The 23,322-nt window shown below is 44.7% G+C and overlaps 1 protein-coding gene across 1 annotated transcript; it reads left to right on the top strand.

The window, feature by feature from the left end:
* The first annotated feature begins 2,289 nt into the window (after window positions 1-2,289).
* On the top strand, window positions 2,290-23,015 carry LOC141220992 (uncharacterized). The gene is made up of 7 exons (XM_073666440.1): window positions 2,290-2,398; window positions 14,603-14,752; window positions 14,882-14,983; window positions 15,066-15,189; window positions 15,273-15,367; window positions 15,566-15,656; window positions 19,658-23,015. Exons 2-7 carry the CDS (start codon window positions 14,675-14,677, stop codon window positions 21,424-21,426), a joined length of 2,259 nt encoding a protein of 752 aa, XP_073522541.1. The 5' UTR covers window positions 2,290-2,398; window positions 14,603-14,674; the 3' UTR covers window positions 21,427-23,015.
* The last annotated feature ends 307 nt before the right edge of the window (window positions 23,016-23,322 follow it).

Here is a 23,322-nt window from a genome sequence, read left to right as displayed (position 1 = left end):
CGCACCACCCACACAGCCCCCTGGATGTCTCTCTACATACCCCATGCCTCCTCACATCAGCCACACAGCCCCCTGGATGTCCCTCTAAACATCCCATGCCTACTCACACCACCCACACAGCCACCTGGATGTCCCTCTACACATCCCATGCCACCTCACACCAGCCCCCTGGATGTCCCTCTACACATCCCATGCCACCTCACACCAGCCCCCTGGATGTCCCTCTACATACCCCATGCCCTCTCCACCAGCCACACAGCCCCCTGGATGTCCCTCAACATATCCCATGCCTCCTCTCACCACCCACACAGCCCCCTGGATGTCCCTCTACATATCCCATGCCTCCTCACACCACCCACACAGCCGCCTGGATGTCCCATGCCTCCTCACACCACCCACACAGACCCCTGCATGTCCCTCTACATACCCCATGCCTCCTCACATCAGCCACACAGCCCCCTGGATGTCCCTCTACATATCCCATGCCTACTCACACCACCCACACAGCCCCCTGGATGTCCGTCTACACATCCCATGCCTCCTCACACCAGCCCCCTGGATGTCCCTCTACATACCCCATGCCCCTTCCACCAGCCACACAGCCCCCTGGATGTCCCTCTACATATCCCATGCCTCCTCACACCACCCACACAGCCCCCTGGATGTCCCTCTACATATCCCATGCCTACTCACACCACCCACACACTCCCCTGGATGTCCCTCTACATATCCCATGCCTCCTCACACCACCCACACAGCCCCCTGGATGTCCCTCTACATATCCCATGCCTACTCACACCACCCACACAGCCCCCTGGATGTCCCTCTACACATCCCATGTCTCCTCACACCAGCCCCCTGGATGTCCCTCTACATACCCCATGCCCCTCACACCAGCCATACAGCCCCCTAGATGCCCCTCTACATACCCGATGCCTCCTCATACCAGCCATACAGCCCCCTGGATGTCCCTCTACATACCCCATGCCTCCTCACACCAGCCACACAGCCCCCTGGATGTCCCTCTACATACCCCATGCCTCCTCACACCAGCCACACAGCCCCCTGGATGTCCCTCTACATACCCCATGCCTCCTCGCACCAGCCACACAGCCCCCTGGATGCCCCTCTACAAACCCCATGCCTCCTCACACCACCCACACAGCCCCCTGGATGCCCCTCTACAAACCCCATGCCTCCTCACACCACCCACACAGCCCCCTGGATGTCCCTCTACATATCCCATGCCTACTCACACCAGCTTCATCGCCCCCTGGATGTCCCTCTACATACCCCATGCCCCTCACACAAGCCACACAGCCCCCTGGATGTCCCTCTACATACCCCATGCCCCTCACACAAGCCACACAGCCCCCTGGATGTCCCTCTACATACACCATGCCTCCTCACACCAGCCACACAGCCCCCTGGATGTCCCTCTACATACACCATGCCTTCTCACACCAGCCACACAGCCCCCTGAATGTCCCTCTACATACCCCATGCCTCCTCGCACCAGCCACACAGCCCCCTGGATGTCCCTCTACATACCCCATGCCTCCTCACACCACCCACACAGCCCCCTGAATGTCCCTCTACACACCCCATGCCTCCTCACACCACCCACACAGCCCCCTGGATGTCCCTCTACATACCCCATGCCTCCTCGCACCAGCCAGACAGCCCCCTGGATGCCCCTCTACACACCCCATGCCTCCTCACACCACCCACACAGCCCCCTGGATGTCCCTCTACATACCCCATGCCTCCTCGCACCACCCACACAGCCCCCTGGATGTCCCTCTACATACCCCATGCCTCCTCACACCAGCGACACAGCCCCCTGGATGTCCCTCTACATACCCCATGCCTCCTCGCACCAGCCACACAGCCCCCTGGATGTCCCTCTACATACCCCATGCCTCCTCGCACCAGCCACACAGCCCCCTGGATGTCCCTCTACATACCCCATGCCTCCTCGCACCAGCCACACAGCACCCTGGATGTCCCTCTACATACCCCATGCCTCCTCACACCAGCCACACAGCCCCCTGGATGTCCCTCTACATACCCCATGCCTCCTCACACCAGCCACACAGCCCCCTGGATGTCCCTCTACATACCCCATGCCTCCTCACACCACCCACACAGCCCCCTTTATGCCTCCACAGCATTTATTCACATGGTCAGTTCCCCCACCTCAGTCCTCACAGCACAACGCTGAACACGAGCTCCTCATCACCATCCTCCGGTCCCGGCACAATGTGCACTGCTACAGCTGCAAGTGGAAGAGCGTCCACTGGACTGAGAAGCCCCGCCCCTTCCGGTGACGTCATGATAGAATGAAATCACTCCTCCCCCTCAGGAGATCAACTCCAATCTAGACGCTACCGTGGAGGTATGTGGAGACCCCATTACTGGCAGCAGGGGGCATTAACCCCTTCAGCACGGAGACTCTTTTGGGGTTTTGTGTTGCCCCTTTATAAGAATCATAAGGTTTCTGTTCTGTTTCCTGTAATAGATACATACGACCCAACTATGGAGACAGGAAGGGAGGAAACGTCTTGTTCTCAGAGTACGGGACCCCCACAGTGTAATGCCCCCATTATACCCCTTATGCATAATGTATGATGCCCACACACAGTGTAATGCCCCCATTATACCCCTTATGCAGGATGTGTAATGCCCCCATTATGCCCCTTATGCAGGATGTATGATGCCCCCACACTGTGTAATGCCCCCATTATGCCCCTTATGCAGGATGTATGATGCCCCCACACTGTGTAATGCCTCCATTATGCCCCTTATGCAGGATGTATGATGCCCCCACACAGTGTAATGCCCCCATTATGCCCCTTATGCAGGATGTATGATGCCCCCACACAGTGTAATGCCCCCATTATGCCCCTTATACAGTATGTTTGATGCCCCCACACAGTGTAATGCCCCCATTATGCCCCTTATGCAGGATGTATGATGCCCACACACAGTGTAATGCCCCCATTATGCCCCTTATGCAGGATGTATGATGCCCCCACACAGTGTAATGCCCCCATTATGCCCCTTATGCAGGATGTGTAATGCCCCCATTATGCCCCTTATGCAGGATGTATGATGCCCCCACACTGTGTAATGCCTCCATTATGCCCCTTATGCAGGATGTATGATGCCCCCACACAGTGTAATGCCCCCATTATGCCCCTTATGCAGGATGTATGATGCCCCCACACAGTGTAATGCCCCCATTATGCCCCTTATGCAGGATGTATGATGCCCCCACACAGTGTAATGCCCCTATTATGCCCCTTATGCAGGATGTATGTTGCCCCTGCACAGTGTAATGCCCCCATTATGCCCCTTGTGCAGTATATTTGATGCCTCCACACAGTGTAATGCCCCCATTATGCCCCTTATGCAGTATGTATGATCCCCCCACACAGTGTAATGCCCCCATTATGCCTCTTATGCAGGATGTATGATGCCCCCACACAGTGTAATGCCCCCATTATGCCCCTTATGCAGGATGTATGATGACCCCACACAGTGTAATGCCCCCATTATGCCCCTTATGCAGGATGTATGATGTCCCCCACACAGTGTAATGCCCCCATTTTGCCCCTTATGCAGGATGTATGATGCCCCCACACAGTGTAATGCCCCCATTATGCCCCTTATGCAGGATGTATGATGCCCCCACAGTACCGGTTTTGCAGTTGGAATAATCCCTCTGGAGTTGGTTTTCCCTTTGCCTGCTCCCCTCCATGTATACCCTCGAGCATGTATACATGCATGTAGGGGAGCAGCCGGCCTTACTAGATATCGAGGCTTTTTACAGTAATATACGGCCTGAGGATGGTATCAGAGGAGTAAGACGTTTCTTGAAATCGAGATCAGTCGAGTGTAGCAGACATAATGACTTCATGGAAGATTTGTCGGGGAACTCCGCATCAATAGAGTGGGCTTTAGATTTACATCTGAATTTAATTATAATAATAATAATTTTTATTTTTATAGCACCAACATATTCCACATCACTTTACAATTTTAGGGGGGACTTGTACAGACAATACAGACTTTACAGAATAAGCATAACTCAAATATTAAAAGGAGTGAGGGTCGCAAGCTTACAGTCTATAAGCAAATAGGGGGGACACAAAGGTAAAATGTACATATATTCTATAATACAGCTATAATATAGTAAATAGGGTAAGTACATAACACTACATGAACTGGTCGCCTGCCAGTATGTGTACAGTACAGACAGAGGCTAATCACTGCATGTGACGCGCCCCCTGGGCCTGTGCTGGGAACCCGGAACCGGGCCTTTTGTAGGATGCTGGGGGTTGTAGTCTCCGTGTGGCGGTGACCTGGTCCGTGCCCAGGGTGGTCAAACCAGTGGCAGTCTACTTGTATTGTAATTGTCCGACTACGCCACCCGTGGATTGCGGTCAGTGGGGATCGCCGCTGCGCTGCAGACCGCTGAGGCTAATGTTATATGCGCAGCCAAGAATGGGATAACTCCCCACGGGAGAAGTATTGCCTCAGGGCAGCTAGAGTAGATGATGGTAGTGATGGTGTGAGCGTCCCAATACTAATGGTGCTGGTGCGGCGATGAAACACAGAGACTTGTAATTGCAGTTTCCAATGCTTTACTCACAGTTGTTATTCGTGTCAATGCTGCAGGCGATGACTGCCCAAGTCGTGCTGCGTCCACCAGGTGAGGGAATCGGTCAACTCCCAAGCAATTCCAGAGTGTGGCACAGGGCTCCCTTCTCTTCCTTTCTCTGGCCGTCCCCACCAGTGACCCACCTTTGTCCAGCTTCCTCGGGCCTTCTGTTGGCGAAACCTCTCTCCGGTTTCCCTGACCCTATGTGGTATGCTTTCCTGGTGGATGTAGTGAGGGGTCGCACCAAGATGTGGTCACAACCTCCGGTTTTGGCTGAGGATTAGTCGCCTCCACCAATTTGGGTTCCGGTACCCTGCTCTGCCAACCCTTCACCCGTTATCTCGTGGGTTCTTAGGGTTCCTTCTTCACTCTGGTCTCTGGGCCTTTCTCTGTGTTCCTGTTCCTTGCTTCCTTCCTCCTCTGTTCCAGTTCCTATCTTACTTTCCTTTCTGTTCCTTCTCCTTTCTCTCTCTCTCAGGCTCCAGCCTCCTGACAAGGCCTGCCTGCGGAGCAGAGCCCATGCAGAGGCTCTGCTTCCTGTCTTCTCCTCAGACTGCACTCCCCGGACTGAACACTGATCTAAGATGGTGCCCACCTTTTATACCTCCTTCTAACACCCGAGCCCAGGTGACTAGCAACCAATGGGCTCCTGCCTATGCCCAGAGACCCACCCCTATCTGCTCCTACACCACTGGGTGTACTTTCCCCTCCCCACTCCAGCCAGGGACAGATGCTGTCGTGCCTGCACTTCTGTCTAGTGGGAGCACCGTTGAGCTGTCCCTCGGAAATGGGGTGTGTGTGGTGCATGCAGCCTACCGAGTCCTGGTCCACACTCCATCCTTACCCGGGAGTGGAATATCACACCTCTGGTTTGAGGTGCAATACCCCTGTAGCAGCCGAGCCCTCGGGGTGCTACATTTGGATGGTATGAGCATGATTTTGAAGAAAATTTTAATATGGGCCAAACTGGGACAGTTAGATAAGTGTGTTGAGGTGATAGGCCAGTCTAAAGAAATGGGTTTTTATGGCACGCTTAAAACTGTGGGTATTGGGAATTAATCGAATTGTCCTGAGTACTGCATTCCAAAGAATTGGTGCAGCACGCGAGAAATCTTGGATACGGGAGTGTGAGGTTCCTATTACGGAGGATTTTAGTTTAAAGTTCATAGCAGAACGGAGGGCACGTGTAGGGTGGTAGACTGAGATGATGGAGGAGATGTAGGGGGATGCTAAAGCATGGAGCGCTTTGTGGGTGAGAGTGATAAGTTTATATTGAACTCTGTATTGGATGGGCAACCAGTGCAATGACTGGCACAGGGAAGAGGCATTGGTGTATCGGTTGGTGAGGAATATGATCCTGGCTGCTGCATTCAGGATGGATTGAAGAGGGGAGAGTTTAGAAAGAGGGAGACTGATTAGTAAAGAGTTACAATAGTCCAGAGGAGAATGAATAAGAGCTACAGTGAGAGTTTTTACAAAGTCAAAGGTAAGAAAATTTCTGATTCTAGAGATGTTTTTGAGGTGTAGATGACGCGAGCAAGTGATTTGATGTGAGGTGTGAAGACAAGATCTGAATTGAGTATGACCCCAAGACAAACCAGTGGGCTTGTTGCTGGTTGCTGGGGAGTAATGGTGGAGCCACAAACTGAAGTGGCAATATTGGGCACAGGTACAGTACAGACCAAAAGTTTGGACACACCTTCTCATTTAGATTTTTCTGTATTTTCATGACTATGAAAATTGTACATTCACACTGAAGGCATCAAAACTATGAATTAACACATGTGAAATTATATACTTTACAAAAAAGTGTGAAACAACTGAAAATATGTCTTATATTCTAGGTTCGTCAAAGTAGCCACCTTTTGCTTTGATGACTGCTTTGCACACTCTTGGCATTCTCTTGATGAGCTTCAAGAGGTAGTCACCGGAAATGGTTTTCACTTTACAGGTGTGCCCTGTCAGGTTTAATAAGTGGGATTTCTTGCCTTATAAATGGGGTTGGGACCATCAGTTGTGTTGTGCAGAAGTCTGGTGGATACACAGCTGATAGTCCTACTGAATAGAGTGTTAGAATTTGTATTATAGCAAGAAAAAAGCTAAGTAAAGAAAAACGAGTGGCCATCATTGCTTTAAGAAATGAAGCTCAGTCAGTCTGAAAAATTTGGCAAACTTTTAAAGTGTCCCCAAGTGCGGTTGCAAAAACCATCAAGTTCTGCAAAGAAACTGGCTCACATGAGGACCGCCCCAGGAAAGGAAGACCGAGAGTCACCTCTGCTTCTGAGGATAAGTTTATCCGAGTCACCAGCCTCAGAAATCGCAGGTTAACAGCAGCTCAGATTAGAGACCAGGTCAATGTCACACAGAGTTCTAGCAGCTGACACATCTCTACAACAACTGTTAAGAGGAGACTTTGTGCAGCAGGCCTTCATTGTAAAATAGCTGCTAGGAAACCACTGCTAAGGACAGGCAACAAGCAGAAGAGACTTGTTTGGGCTAAAGAACACAAGGAATGGACATTAGACCAGTGGAAATCTGTGCTTTGGTCTGATGAGTCCAAATTTGAGATCTTTGGTTCCAACCACCGTGTCTTTGTGCGATGCAGAAAAGGTGAACAGATGAACTCTACATGCCTGGTTCCCACTGTGAAGCATGGAGGAGGAGGTGTGATGGTGTGGGGGTGCTTTGCTGGTGGCACTGTTGGGGATTTATTCAAAATTGAAGGCATACTGAACCAGCATGGCTACCACAGCATCTTGCAGCTTCATGCTATTCCATCCGATTTGTGTTTAGCTGGACCATCGTTTATTTTTCAACAGAACAATGACCCCAAACACACCTCCAGGCTGTGTAAGGGCTATTTGACCAAGAGGTAGAGTGATGGGGTGCTACGCCAGATGACCTGGCCTCCACAGTCACCAGACCTGAACCCAATCGAGATGGTTTGGGGTGAGTTGGACCGCAGAGTGAAGGCAAAAGGGCCAACAAGTGCTAAGCATCTCTGGGAACTCCTTCAAGATTGTTGGAAGACCATTTCCGGTGACTACCTCTTGAAGCTCATCAAGAGAATGCCAAGAGTGTGCAAAGCAGTCCTCAAAGCCAAAGGTGGCTACTTTGAAGAACCTAGAATATAAGACATATTTTCAGTTGTTTCACACTTTTTTGTTAAGTATATAATTCCACATGTGTTAATTCATAGTTTTGATGCCTTCAGTGTGAATGTACAATTTTCATAGTCAAGAAAATACAGAAAAATCTTTAAATGAGAAGGTGTGTCCAAACTTTTGGTCTGTACTGTAGGTTAGTGGAGGGAGGAAATACGAGTAGTTCAGTTTTTGACAAATTCAATTTTAGATAGAGGGAGGACATAGTGTTAGACACAGCAGAAAGACAATCACTGGTGTTTTGTAATAAGTCAGGGGTGATGTTTGGAGAAGAGGTGTATGATTGGGTCATCAGCATAGAGATGGTACTTAAAACGGAATCTGCTGATTGTCCCATAGGAGCGATGTATAAGGAGAAAAGAAGGGTGCCTAGGACTGATCATTGAGGAACCCCGACAATAAGGGGAAGGAGAGAGGAGCAGGAGCCAGCAAAAGACACAGTGAATGAGAGGTCAGAGAGATAGGAGGAGAACCTAGAGAGAAGGGTGTCCTTGAGGCCGATAGTGCTTAGCATAGTGAGGACGAGCTGTTGATCTTCAGTGTCGAATGATGCAGAGAGATCTGGGAAAATCAGCAGGGAGTAGTGCCCATTTGATTTGGCTGTTAGTAGATCATTAGAGACTTTAGTGAGGGCAGTTTCAGTAGAATGTAAAGAGCGGAAACCAGATTGTAAAGGGTCAAGAAGAGAGTTATCTGAGAGATAGCGGATCAGACGGGACTGGACAAGGCGTTCCAGGAGTTTAGAGATAAAGGGAAGATTGGAGACAGGTCTGTAGTTAGCATCACAGTTCTCGTCCAGGGATGTTTTTTTTCTTCTTCTTCCGTGACTGGTTCGAAGTCAGAAAATGAGCAAGATGCAGTGTGGGAGGGAGGAGCATGCATTACATGTGAGGTTTGGGAGAAAATTTCCCGTCTGATATGGTCAGTTTTTTCTTTGAAATAATTGTCCAGATCGTCAGCGCTGAGGTCGGTGGTCGGGCCTTGTGCTGTTTGATTGAGGAGAGAGTGAAACGTGTCAAAGAGTCGTTTAGGATTATTGGACCGTGAGATGATGAGTTTATTATAGTAGGTTTGTTTGGAGAGGTGAAGGCCGGAGTTATAGGTTTTAAGCATAAATTTATAATGGAGGAAATCTTCGGGCAGATTAGATTTTCTCCGCAGCCGTTCAGCGCACGTGGAGCACCGCTGGAGAAGCGTGTTCCAGGGTTGTCCTCATCTGCGCCGAGTTGTTCTCTGTGTAGGAGGTGCAGCTTCATCCAGGGAGCATTGCAATGTTTCGTTATAATGCTTCAGTGCAGAGTCAGGACATGTGAGGGAGGAGATTGGAGCCAATGATGTTTGCAACATTTTCATACATTTCTGGGTGTTAATGGATTGTATATTTCTGTAAGTGTGGAAAGTGGGGGTGTCTTGAGCAGGGGGACAGTTCTTGACAGAGAATGAAAGAAGGTTGTGATCAGAGAGCGGAAGAGGAGCGTTAGTAAAGTCATATATTGAACAGAGCCGGGCGAAGATCAGGTCAAGAGTATTTCCATCATGTGTAGGAGAATTAGTAAGCTGTGAAAGGCCGAAGGAGGAAGTTAGCGATAAAAGATGAGCGGCAGATGGGGAGACTGAATCGCCAATTGGGATGTTAAAGTCTCCCATGATGAGGGTGGGGATGTCATAGCATAGAAAGTTGGGAAGCCAAGTGGCAAAATGATCCACAAACTGACGGGAGGGGCCCGGAGGGCGATACACAACCGCCACTCGCAGGGAGAATGGCCGGTAGAGTCTGACTCTGTGGGCCTCAAAAGAAGGGAAGATAAGTGAGGGTGCTGGGGGGATAACCTGAAAAGTACATTTTGTTTAAAGGAGCAGACCAACACCAATTATTACCAGTTGACGTTCCTGTATGTACTGATCAAGAAAGATTGAAATGGGACCCTAGGGACACTCATCTACCATAAACCTTCAAGCACTAATAAACTATTGAAGTGGGATAACCACCACCCCCATCCCCATACAAAGAGGAAAACCCAAGGGCCAATTTTTACGGTTGAGAAGGTACTGCTCGAATGTCACAGATTTTAATATACAGGCAATAGACCTGAACACCAGATTAAGGGATAAAGGGTACTCATGGTACATTTTCGATTCCGCATCATCGTTTGCAGAAAAATGGGAGAAAGAGACACTCCTCCATACCAATCCAAGAGACCAAGAAGAAGATTGGACTACACGAGTAAGAAAAACTTATGACAATCAGAGTGACTGTATCTTTCATATCCTCAGAAAACACTGGGATATACTTGTGGTCGACCCAGACCTGAGGGTGCTGTGGAATCTACTCCCACAATAACTTTCAGAAAGGGTTGGTCAATTAGGGACCATGCACAGTTTCTATAAAAAAAACTGCACCCAAGGGGACTTGGCTAGATAGAAGAATCTACGGTTTCTTTAGATCTGGAGAATGTTGTACATGTAATTGGATGAGACCATGTAAATCTTTCTCAAGTTCCTCCATGGTTAAAATCTTTTTCCAGTGGGATTATTCCATCTGTAAAACTTCAGGACTAGTATATATGGCCACATGCACCTGCCCCCTAGAATATGTAGACAAGATCAAGAGGGTGTCTAGGAGGAGAGTAGGGGAGCATTTGGGCGATATATGCCATGGTCGGGAGATCCCATTAGTGAGACACATGAACAGTGCACATCGAGGTGAACCCGGAGACCTCTCCTTTTGTATCATTGAGGTGGTTAAACCCAATGTGAGAGGAGGTGATCATAATAGATGTATCCTCTGAAAGGAAAGTGAGTGGATTGTTAGACTGGATTCACGAGCCCCTAAGGGACTCAGTGAGCAAATTTCCTATGCCTGTTTTGTGTGACTACAGCCCCATTCTGGATTATATTTTTGGATTTTATGCTCTACCCATTGCTAGTCAGTTTCCTGTGAATGGGGTTCACATATTGTTGTACTTCACCGAGATATCTGAGCTTCTATATCAGAATTATTACTTATCAATTATATTCCACTTATACTATTTCGTCATTAACAAGTGTGGTGATCCTTGTGTATCTCTAATTGTGTAATAGAGGTCAAATTTGACCATTTAGGAATATACTGTGGGCCACCATCCCATATTTTTTGTAGTGATAAAGTAGATCTACATGCCTATTACATGATGGGAAGATGTGCAGTACTTGTTTTTAGTCTCCCATGATGCTGATCTCAGAGATAGGATTTTTCTATGTTGGTGGTATGCAATCCAATACCATATGCGATCCGGCGTGGAACGCATGCTTCCGGACATGCTCATGCGCAGGTAGGAGACCGTGATGCCCTCCGGCGTGGAACGCACATGTCCGGGCACGTTTGAGCTTTCTGCCCGCTCATTGTTTTGTGCTGGATTGTGGGGCGTTCTTGAGAATTTATTTTTGTTCCATCTTTCTTTAGTTGATCCCACTGATGCATCAGATAAGTCCTCAGAGAATTATAATTAGAGGAACCCATGGACACATTAGGATTTGTGAAGCTGACCTCCGCTCTCCTCTATTTCCTTTGAATTTATTGTGTGACCTGTATTTCTGAACAGTAGATCCTGGTTTGTTTCATTTCCATGTGTAAATTGAATTTGACTCGTAGTCTTTGATATCTCTCTCAAACGTAGTTTTTTTGCTGTCTGAGATGGCATCCTCCAGACTTTGTAAATTCTTTTGCATATTTTGTTTGAGTTTTGGATCCAAAAAGGCTTATACACTAGGCGGAATAAGCAAGAAACAAATATCAAACGCAATGTAACTTGGTTATCCTATAAGGGTTTTTTAAATGTGGACATACACCCTGTAAAGCATGCAACTATGTTAATAAAACCGACACATTTGAAGAAAACCTAACGGTACAGCAATTTTCAGTACACAATTTCATCAATTGTAACACTATAGGGGGTCATTTATTTAATAGAGTGTATAGAGAGTTAACTACAATACGTGGGATGCACGTCAGGGCCCCTAAAAAAAAATGTATTAGAAGACATTAATCTATTAAGATATTTGGCAGTCGGCACCACACAATCTAAATCACTGAAATATGATACGGGGTGCAATGGTAACTGTGCAACAAAGCACATAAAGAAGTAGGTAGAGAAAAGCTTGCACAGTGAGATAATGCACATCCAAAAATAATAAGAATTACTACAAATAATAAATACAATAGCAACTTTATTTCATGTAGGGACACACAAGTGGTTAAAAAACATACGACCCCTGATGAAGCTACTGTAGTAGTGATACACGTAGGGCATAGATACCTACGTGTATCGCTACTACAGTAGCTTCGTCAGGGACTGTATTTCTCTTGCTGATCAAAAAGGTCATAGTATTTGTATAACCCTGAATGCTGAATTCTGTTCGTTTGGAAACAATCATGTTTACTGTGATAATGACAAATTGCACTAAGTCAGCAGAAAGTTTATTTACAACAGCCCCTGTGATACCAACTGTGTAAGTAGATTAGCTCAAACAATGATAAGTGATCCCTGCACCTTTACCTCTTTTACCTGGGCTTTATGACCTCACATAGATGTAAATATAAACAGGGATGTCTGTAGTGCTGTAGACAGAATGAAATTTGGGACAGAGAATCACGGAACATCAGAAGGACTTTGGAAGGAGAATGGGAGACATCCTTCAGCAAAGTAGATGGATTGTATGGCATCTAAAGAGACACAGATTTGTATTCTACATGTTTCTAATCTAAGGGTATCAGCCCTCACTGGAAAGTTTCAGATCTGCTCCATTAACCATCAGAGAGACCATGGATACTTTTGGGAAGTCCGGGAGAGGACGAAAAAGTCACTTGGCCCCATGGATATGCTGTTTTGGTGTTGCTAGGAGGGACCCACCAGTCACCTAGAACCCATGGAGACATTTGGAGTTGCCAAGAGGGACCCACCGGTCGTCTGGTCCCATGAAAACTCTCGGAGAGGCCAGGATGGGACCATCGGGTCTCCTGGTCTTGTACCTCAATGGACTGTTGACTTCCTAAACTTGCCGCTACCTTCTCTCTGTGGGAGCCCACCTGAAGCGGAGGGCCACTGGTTGAGGTAGTCAGCACTGGAAGTCTCTAAAGTCGCAGCTGTTCTATCCCAGGCTGGCGGAGAAGGAAGGGTGAGACTGTGTAATGTTGTACCATCTTGGGTATTTGCTGGGACTGTTCTGTATGTTTAATGTCTTCTTTGTGGTTCAATAAAGTATTACCATGCTGTTTTACCCTCACCCTGTGTTGTTTTAGTAGCGTTACACCAACAGAAGACCCTGGGTCTTCACAGTCCCTGACCAGGGTGACTCCATGCGGTGTTCTTCAGACAAGGTGCATTAAATAAACAGTGAGCCGACCTCCCTCTCCATTTTCTCATTATATGCATGTTTTCCTTATAGTGACAAATATTTATTTTTGCTAAAACTGTGATATTTTCACTTTAAAACTTTTTTTTAAACCTTTTTTATAAACTTTTTAAAATAACTCTCATTAGTGCGATCATTCAACACAGAAGCCTTTGATTGCTCATGTGATGCACTGTACTACTGTAGTGCCGTGTATTATCACTGCCTGTCAGTGTAATACTAACTGCCCCATACACATGAGATAAGTGTTGGCTGAACGATCATTTGGCAGACGGCTATCCCTCCAGACTCCCCCATACACAAATATTCCAGCTTTCCTGTGGTTTGTATGTCTGACTGCATCTGTAGGGAGGTCCCCAAATACATTATATAGTCGACCAAAATCAGTGCTTCCATGTAACTTTAGTCTAATGTTTATGGAGGCGTTAAAAAGTAAGTTATGGAACTCTGCCTCTGGCCCGGCCTAATAGACTTTTGTATATTACAGGCCCAGTACTTGAGGGAGGAGGGCATTCAGCTGAACTCTGTCACACCTTCTTAGATGCCATGTTTGCTTTTTGCAGGAGCAAGTGGTTAAACTGCCAGGGATTTTGTTGCTGCCGCACCTGTGCCATCCCTGAGGTGTACATCTATGTTCTGGTGCCCAAAAGAGTTCATAACATGTTAAAAAATTGCAAAATGTGTCTTCTGCTTTTTGCATGTTTTTTCTTTTTACAAGAATTGTTGGAGCAAATTTTCTTTTGAAACCTTTTAATATCTGCTTTTTTATGTTTTTTTTTCTTGTAATATAGGAAAGCCTAAGGCTAGAAATAAAACCCATAATACACTGTACATGTAGACTTTAGTATCAAATAATTTCTGTCCGCGGCATTTGTGCAAACAAAACCGCTTTTATAAAAGCCTCAAACTTCTGTGTGTGAATCAGACATGAGATGTAACTTGATAGAAGATTACAGTTCGGGGAAGACTGGAAACATTCATACAGACGGCCAGTGGAGATGTAGTCAGTGACGGACTGTCTCCAAATATGGTTTTAGATCCGTAGTAGATGTTTCCTCATCATGAAGTAGTTATTTCTCATGTCACGTGAAATAAATATCTCCTGCATTATTGCTAATGCCAATTCCAGTGACGGAAAATGAGACGAGAATTAGCGTTATGGAAGGTGAGTCTATGAGAAACATTTTCAGCTGCAGACTTCGAGGAAGAAACTGCTTGTTGTCTGTGGCCTAAAATATAAAGGTTTTATTCCTAGATGTAAAGAAAAAACTAAATTTAAAATAATAAATCTCCTCGTATGTTTCCCCTTATTATCTTCAGTAGTTGCATTATTACACAGGATTTTTATGATGTTACATCGGCTCATCTTCTTCTAATTCAGGTCTCTACAATACCGGATCCTCTCAGTGAAGATCTTCTATATAAGAAAATTTTCCTGATTTACCTATCAAAGATGGATATGGACAGAGACAAGATAGTGGAGAGGATATTACACCTCACCCTAGAGATCCTCTTCCGGCTTACTGGAGAGGTGAGAGATTCTGATGACGTCACATTACATCATTCTTATCTATGGGAATAACAGATGGACAGAACTGGAGAGGTGAGGACTCTGGAAATGTCTGTAGTGAGATTTATTAATGTGTCTCTCCATAACCAGAGATTAATCACGGGGTCTCCACCTCGCCCCCTGATACATGAGGACATCAATGACCAGATCCTAGAACTCGCCTACAAGATGATTGAGCTGCTGACTGGAGAGGTGACGCTGCTGGGAATGCTGGGACATTATACAGTAATACTATGAAGGGATCGGGGGATGACGGTATCATTGTATGTGTCAGGTTCCTATAAGGTGTCAGGATGTCGCCATCTATTTCTCCATGGAGGAGTGGGAGTATTTAGAAGGACACAAAGATCTGTACAAGGACATCATGATGGAGGTTCCCCAACCCCTCACATCATCAGGTAATAGACAGGACTAAATACACACGGCCTATAAGTATCTGTATGGAAAGAATGAATTCAGTCCCTGTATGTGTTTCCTCCAGATCTATCCAGTAAGAGGACACCAGAGAGATGTCCCCGTCCTCTTCTTCCACAGGACTGTAAACAAGAAGATCCCAATGTTCCTCAGGATCATCAGGTAGATGGAGAGAAGGTGTCATGAGATCTCCCCTATGATGTGTAGACGGCTGTGAAGGTCTTGTGCTCAGTCTTGTTTCATCCACCAGTATTATATGTTTTATACTTGTATAATGAGAACGGTGGAGATGGCAGGATTAGAGCTGATCACACATGTGACTTCTCCATCTGTCTTTGACTTTTATAATATTTGTTTCAGGGTGAAGATCTGACTCATATTAATACTACAGAGACATATGTGAGGGGTGATGAGCGGTGTAAGGAGGAGATTCCTACATATGACTACCCAGGTGAGTAGTAACCACTAAATGCAGAGAAGTCACAGATTCTTCTCAGTCACCGGCTGTGGATGCTTTATCGGTGGTGTAGTCCGGCCATATCACAATCGTGTGATCACCATTTTGCTGCTAGACCACAACATTCTCCTCCTTCCGAAAATATTCAATTTACTTTGTGTAATTGTGAAAGCCCTTTTCTATAGAACTTACAACCTGGAGGATCTACCTACCCCCTGGGATTAGTAGACGCTGACCGTTACCTGCCCAAGTCTGTAAACTACAAAGCCAAATGACAGCGTACGTAGAAAGTGCTGACAAGTGAGAAAATCACTTGAAGAAAAATTATGATGGGACTGTAAGAGAAAGCGGAGGGTAATGATGCTGTTGGCTTCCTAGATCCCTGATATCTTATTGGGTGAATCTACCTTCTGTCCCTTCTGTGCTGCTGAATGTGCTCATATGGTCCCTACAAGACCCGGTCCAGTCTTTCTGGCCAAAGTTTGCTTTTTTGATCGATAACATTAAATGTCCAGTGAGGGACAAGTGTAAATTTCTGTACAATAACAACAGAGTTTCCCTTTATCCCGACTTTTCAATTTCTTTTTAAACCAACTAACTTCAAACAGGATTTTGATAAACTACATAAAAAACATTACACCTGTGCCATGATATACAGTTAGGTCCATATATATTTGGACAGAGACAACATTTTTCTAATTTTGGTTCTAGACATTACCACAATGAATTTTAAACAAAACAATTCAGATGCAGTTGAAGTTCAGACTTTCAGCTTGAGGGTATCCACATTAAAATTGGATGAAGGGTTTAGGAGTTTCAGCTCCTTAACATGTGCCACCCTGTTTTTAAAGGGACCAAAAGTAATTGGACAATTGACTCCAAGGCTATTTCATGGACAGGTGTGGGCAATCCCTTCGTTATGTCATTCTCAATTAAGCAGATAAAAGGCCTGGAGTTGATTTGAGGTGTGGTGCTTGCATTTGGAAGGTTTTGCTGTGAAGTAAACATGCGGTCAAAAGAGCTCTCCATGCTGGTGAAACAAGCCATCCTTAAGCTGCAAAAACAGAAAAAAACCATCCGAGAAATTGCTACAATATTAGGAGTGGCAAAATCTATAGTTTGGTACATCATGAGAAAGAAAGAAAGCACCGGTGAACTCATCAATGTAAAAAGACCTGGGCGCCCACGGAAGACAACAGTGGTGGATGATCGCAGAATAATCTCCATGGTGAAGAGAAACCCCTTCACAACAGCCAACCAAGTGAACAACACTCTCCAGGAGGTAGGCATATCAATATCCAAATCTACCATAAAGAGAAGACTTCATGAAAGTAACTACAGAGGGTTCACTGCACGGTGCAAGCCACTCATAAGCATCAAGAATAAAAAGCCTAGACTGGACTTTGCTTAAAAACATGAAAAAAAAGCCAGCACAGTTCTGGAAGAACATTCTATGGACAGATGAAACCAAGATCAACCTCTACCAGAATGATGGAAAGAGAAAAGTATGGCGAAGGCGTGGTACAGCTCATGATCCAAAGCATACCACATCATCTGTAAAACACGGCGGAGGCAGTGTGATGGCACGGGCATGCATGGCTGCCAGTGGCACTGGGTCACTAGTGTTTATTGATGATCTGACACAGGACAGAAGCAGCCGAATGAATTCCTTATGTATTCAGAGCCATACTGTGTGCTCAGATCCAGCCAAATGCAGCCAAACTGATTGGTCGTCGTTTCATACTACAGATGGACAATGACCCAAAACAAAGCCAAAGCAACCCAGGAGTTTATTAAAGCAAAGAAGTGGAATATTCTTGAATGGCCAAGTCAGTCACCTGATCTCAACCCAATTGAGCATGCATTTCACTTGTTAAAGACTAAACTTCAGACAGAAAGGCCCACAAACAAACAGCAACTGAAAACCACCGCAGTGAAGGCCTGGCAGAGCATCAAAAGAAGGAAACACAGCGTCTAGTGATGTCCATGAGTTCAAGACTTCAGGCAGTCATTGACAACAAAGGGTTTTCAACCAAGTACTAGAAATGAACATTTTATTTACAATTATTTAATCTGTCCAATTACTTTTGGTCCCTTTAAAAACAGAGTGGCACATGTTAAGGAGCTGAAACTCCTAAACCCTTCATCCAATTTTAATGTGGATAACCTCAAATGAAAGCTGAAAGTCTGAACTTCAACTGCATTTGAATTGTTTTGTTTAAAATTCATTGTGGTAATGTCTAGAACCAAAATTAGAAAAATGTTGTCCCTGTCCAAATATATATGGACCTAACTGTATCTCTAAGCTGTGCGTGGCTGATGGCTGTAATACACATCTATTCACGCCTGCAGGAGATGTGGTGGCATGGCTCGAGCCCTGGTTTCATGGATTCACTCCACGTCATAAATTCCATTATGTTTTCAATCCTAAAGAATTCAGATTCCTGCACAATCTCTCCTGAAATGGGGGCACTAATACTTTCTCTACTCTTCTGGTCAGGATTCATCATACCTCCAATGGTCCACCATAAATGAGTGCGACTCCGGTTTAGTGTTGGATTTTTCCCTTCATACATACGTTGTTGTTGGGGATGTTACATATATTCTTTCTTTTTTTACAAGTTCATTCTGTATGATAGTTTGATTGTGGTGGAATCGGCCGGCCTCACTTATGTGTCTCTGTAACTACCTGGTAGTCTTTCAAAAAGATCTCCATTGCCTCTTCCAAATGCCCGAGATCTAAATTTAAGACCCCTCAGCTCTGCAGTATTGTAAAAAAATTCACTTTAAATGTCTAATATTTCTTCTTGACACTCATGTGACAGAAAATATTGTCCCTTACGATAGTTTAGATGATGAAGAGCCACCGAGCCCCAGACTCTAATTACCCCAGAGAGGTTTCACCACTAGTTACTCATTTTTCTCTGATGGAGACTGTTGAGTTTGATCATTTCAGTAGATGTTTTATTGTCTATACTCACAGTTTTTGACTTCCGTAATCCTCTGATTTAACCCCTTCCCGCGTCACTTTATGTGGTGATAATTCTGGAATTCTTCACAAAGGATAATAGGAAACAAATGGACCTTACAAATTATTTTCCAACTTTTCTTGAATCTGACAATCCCCTTTATACGGTTGTACACTACTGTCTGGGCACATGGCAGGGTAAGAAGGGAAGGAGCGCCATTTAGCTATTTGAATGCAGATCTTAACTGGAATAGTTCGCAGACGCAATGTATTGGGGGCACTGTTCATGGTCACCTGGCAGCTCAAAAGATGGCCACCACAAACAGGCTTGTCACTATCTACCCTCTTTACAGATTTCACAAATGACTTTGCTCATCACCCTTTAACCCCTCTACATGGATCTGGACTTACACAGAGACCCCTAGGCTTGGGCCATAGTGTTACCTGCTGTTCTGTGGAGTGAGATGGGAATAAGAATAGTCAGGTAGCCAGAACCAGGAGGGCAGAGAAAGTACAAAATCAGAAGACACGAGTAGTCAGTAAACGGGCCGAGGTCACAACCGGAAGCAAATACACAAGCCGGGAGCTGATCACAGAGGACTGAACCAGAGGAGAACAAGGCTGGATCTGGCAGCTTCCGGCAATATGCTTCCAGCTTTAGTAGGGTGCGGTGCTTTCCAAATGGCTGAAGCAGGGAGTAGGTTACTCCAGCTGGACAGCACACACACCCATACTGCCAGACTGGATGGTACTACTGGTCCCAGGCTACCTAATCTTAGTGGCTGGACAGAGCCTGCGCCTTTTACTCCATATTTGGGAGGCAGAATGAACAAACAGTTGCACACCACGCTCCACTGGTTCATCCTATGAGGTTTTCTATTAGATGGTCATTGTCCTGGTGAATAAATGAATTTTTTTTTTTTATATAACTTGCCTTTATTTACAGACAGTTTAAGTAGAAATGTTCAAAAATATAAAATTCAAGGATTTTTTATTAAAAAATAATAATTGGTTTTATTCTTGGCAGATGACTGTACCAGGAGATCAGAGGGACAGGAGATTTTTATATCAGATGATCTTGAGATCCCACAGGATACAATTGAAGTGAATGCCATTACTCCAGATCTACCATCATCCCTTCACAGCAAAGATCTGTCATCTGATCCTATGAAACAAGTCCTGTCTTCTGATTCATTACCGACTACTGAGGGAAATCAAACTCACAAAATAAGCATTAAAAAACAAACTGCTCCTAAAGCAAAGAAGCCATTTTCACGTTCAGAATATAGAAATAGTTTTCCTCTCAAAAAGTCTTTTCTCAAACATCAAAAAATTCACACAGTGAAGAATAGATTTTCTTGCTCCAAGTGTGGGAGATGTTTTAATCAGAAATCAAATCTTGTTAGGCATGAGAGAACTCACACAGGAGAGAAGCCATTTTCCTGTTCAGAATGTGTGAAATGTTTTACAGAGAAATCAACTCTTATCAAGCATCACAAAACTCACACAGGGGAGAAGCCATTTTCATGTTCAGATTGTGGGAAATGTTTTAACCGGAAATCTAGTTTTCTTGAGCACCAGAGAACTCACACAGGGGAGAAGCCATTTTCATGTTCAGAATGTGGGAAATGTTTTACAGAGAAATCAAATCTTATCAAGCATCACAAAACTCACACAGGGGAGAAGCCATTTTCATGTTCAGATTGTGGGAAATGTTTTGCACAGAAATCACATCTTAATATACATCAGAGAACTCACACAGGGGAGAAGCCATTTTCTTGTTCAGAATGTGGGAAGTGTTTTGCAAAGAAATCAAATCTTATCAAGCATCACAAAACTCACACAGGGGAGAAGCCTTTTTCATGTTCAGAATGTGGGAAATGTTTTACAGAGAAATCAACTCTTATCAAACATCAGAGAACTCACACAGGTGAGAAGCCTTTTTTTTGTTCAGAATGTGTGAAATATTTTACAGAGAAATCATCTCTTATCACACATCAGAGAACTCACACAGGGGAGAAGCCATTTTCTTCAGAATGTGTGAAATATTTTACAGAGAAGTCAGCTCTTATTGCACATCAGAGAACTCACACAGGGGACAAGCCATTTTCTTGTTCAGAATGTGGGAAATGTTTTGCAAAGAAATCAAAGCTTATCAAACATCAGAGAACTCACACAGGGGAGAAGCCTTTTTCATGTTCAGAATGTGGAAAATGTTTTGCAGAGAAATCAACTCTTACCAGTCATCAGAGAACTCACACAGGAGAGAAGCCATTTTCATGTTCAGAATGTGGGAAATGTTTTACAGCGCAGTCTACTCTTATAAAACATCACAAAACTCACACAGGGGAGAAGCCATTTTCATGTTCAGAATGTGGGAAATGTTTTGTAAAGAAATCAAAGCTTATCACACATCAGAGAACTCACACAGGGGAGAAGCCTTTTTCATGTCCAGAATGTGGAAAATGTTTTGCAGAGAAATCAACTCTTATCAACCATCAGAGAACTCACACAGGAGAGAAGCCATTTTCATGTTCAGAATGTGGGAAATGTTTTACAGCGCAGTCTACTCTTATAAAACATCACAAAACTCACACAAGGGAGAAGCCATTTTCATGTTCAGATTGTGGGAAATGTTTTGTACAGAAATCAGATCTTAATAAACATCAGAGAATTCACACAGGGAAGAAGCCTTTTTCTTGTTCAAAATGTGGGAAATGTTTTAACCAGAAAGCGAATCTTGATAACCACCGGAGAACCCACACAGGGGAGAATGCCACAACTACACCCAACTAGTCTCTGTACAGACAAGAAAGGCCCTAGCTGCACAACTAAAAACACCACCACTGACCTAACTCCTTAATAAGCCGTTGAGGAGTTTCTCGTACCTCCTGAGGAACCAGAGGGGAGGCTGCAACACACTGTCAACAAGGGGAAAGAAAAGTATGAAGTAAAATACGAAAACCCTGAATGAGAAACAAAAACACATTCATATAGGGCGAAGAAGTCAAGCTAAGGAGAACAAAAAATAGAAGGAACAAGTATAATCTCTCAAAAACCTATCATTGTTAGAATGAAAAGGTACTGGGAGGGAAAGCAAACTAACCGGGAGGATAGTTTCACCTTTGTGGTGAAACTTACAAAATTCATCCTCATCCACTGTATATGTAAAACCTGTCCATTTATAATGACCACGGACAAGATAAAGATTCCCAACTCACATCAGGACCACAAGATCCCAGATACTTTCAGCTGCATCACATCTAATGTACTTAATTATATGTACCAAATGTCCAACTGGGGGTCTGTATGTAGGGGAGACAAGGCAAAAACTTAGAACAAGGATGAATTCTCATCGCCACACAAAAAAAGACAAAAAGAATAGATCTACTTGTGGCCACTTATTTTTACGGCCACAACTTCTTCTCCCTTTCCAAAACTGATATTTCTGCTTCACATCACTTGTCTCATCTATTGCATTATTCCTGTGCCATGTTGTGAATAAATATGTGACTCTTCAGATTTTGTGTTATACTATGTCTGATGAAGAGACCTGAGTAGTCTCGAAAGCTTACTGACTAATGGCTAACTGAAAAGATGGTATCAAAAACTGAGGACTCTCAAACTGTAATATTTGTCTCCATACAGCAATTTTAAGATCTCTCCACAGGTGTTCAATGGGATTTAGATCCAGACTCCTTGCTGGTCAGAACTCTCCAGCACTTTGTTTCCATCCATTTTCTGGGTGCTTCTTGAAGTATGTTTGGGGTCATTGTCATGCTGGAAGACCCATGACCTAGGACGCAAATCCAGCTTTCTGACACTAGGCACTACATTGTGACCCAAGATCCTTTGCTAATCTTCAGATTTCATGATGTCTTGCACACAGTCAAGGCACCTAGTGCCAGAGGCAGAGAATCAACCCCAAAACACCTTTGAACCTCCACCATATCTGACTGTATGGGTTGTAAATTTATTGATTATTCTGCGTACCTTGGACAAAGGAACATGCTTATCCCTAAAGATGGACTTATAACCTTGAAATTGTTGATATTTTTCAACAATTTGGGTTCTCAAATCCTCAGACAGTTCTCTTCTCCTTTTTCTGTTTTCTCCATACTTAGTGTGGCACACATATGCACACAATGCAAAGATTGAATCAACTTCTCCCTTTTTTATCTAGTTTTAGTTGTGATTTTCATATTGCCCACACCTGTTACTTGCCACAACTGCGTTTGAACAAGCTTCACATACTTGAAACAAAGTTGTTTACCTACAATTTTGTCCGGCCTATTTTGTGTGAAATTATGTTCAATTTGCCTTTTTCTCTCTGTTTTCTTGTGTTGTTCCAATACACGCAAAGGAAATAAACGTGTATAACAAAACATGTAATTGCAATAATTTTCTGGGAGAATTACTTCATTTTCTGGAACAATTTCAAGGGAGCCAACACTTTTCACCATGACTTGTTTTTGTTGCCTTTTTAATTTGTTGCAGCATTTCCTCCTCTACGTGTTCAGCTATATTAGGAGGCTTGTAGCAAAGTCCAGTTAGCAGCTTTCCATTATTGCCATGTCCATGTACATTTACCCAGACTGATTCTACATCAGGAATGTAAAACTCAAAACATGAAAACTTTGACAAAGTCGTGGGCCAACCAGTATACAGTATAATGGGCCCCACATCCTCCTC

The sequence above is a fragment of the Phyllobates terribilis genome, unplaced genomic scaffold, assembly GCF_046119375.1.
Source record: "Phyllobates terribilis strain yellow unplaced genomic scaffold, ASM4611937v1 Scaffold_309__1_contigs__length_2245554, whole genome shotgun sequence".
Lineage (NCBI taxonomy): Eukaryota > Metazoa > Chordata > Amphibia > Anura > Dendrobatidae > Phyllobates > Phyllobates terribilis.
Note: the sequence above shows the minus strand (reverse complement) of the source record. Positions and strands in the feature narration are given on the sequence as shown.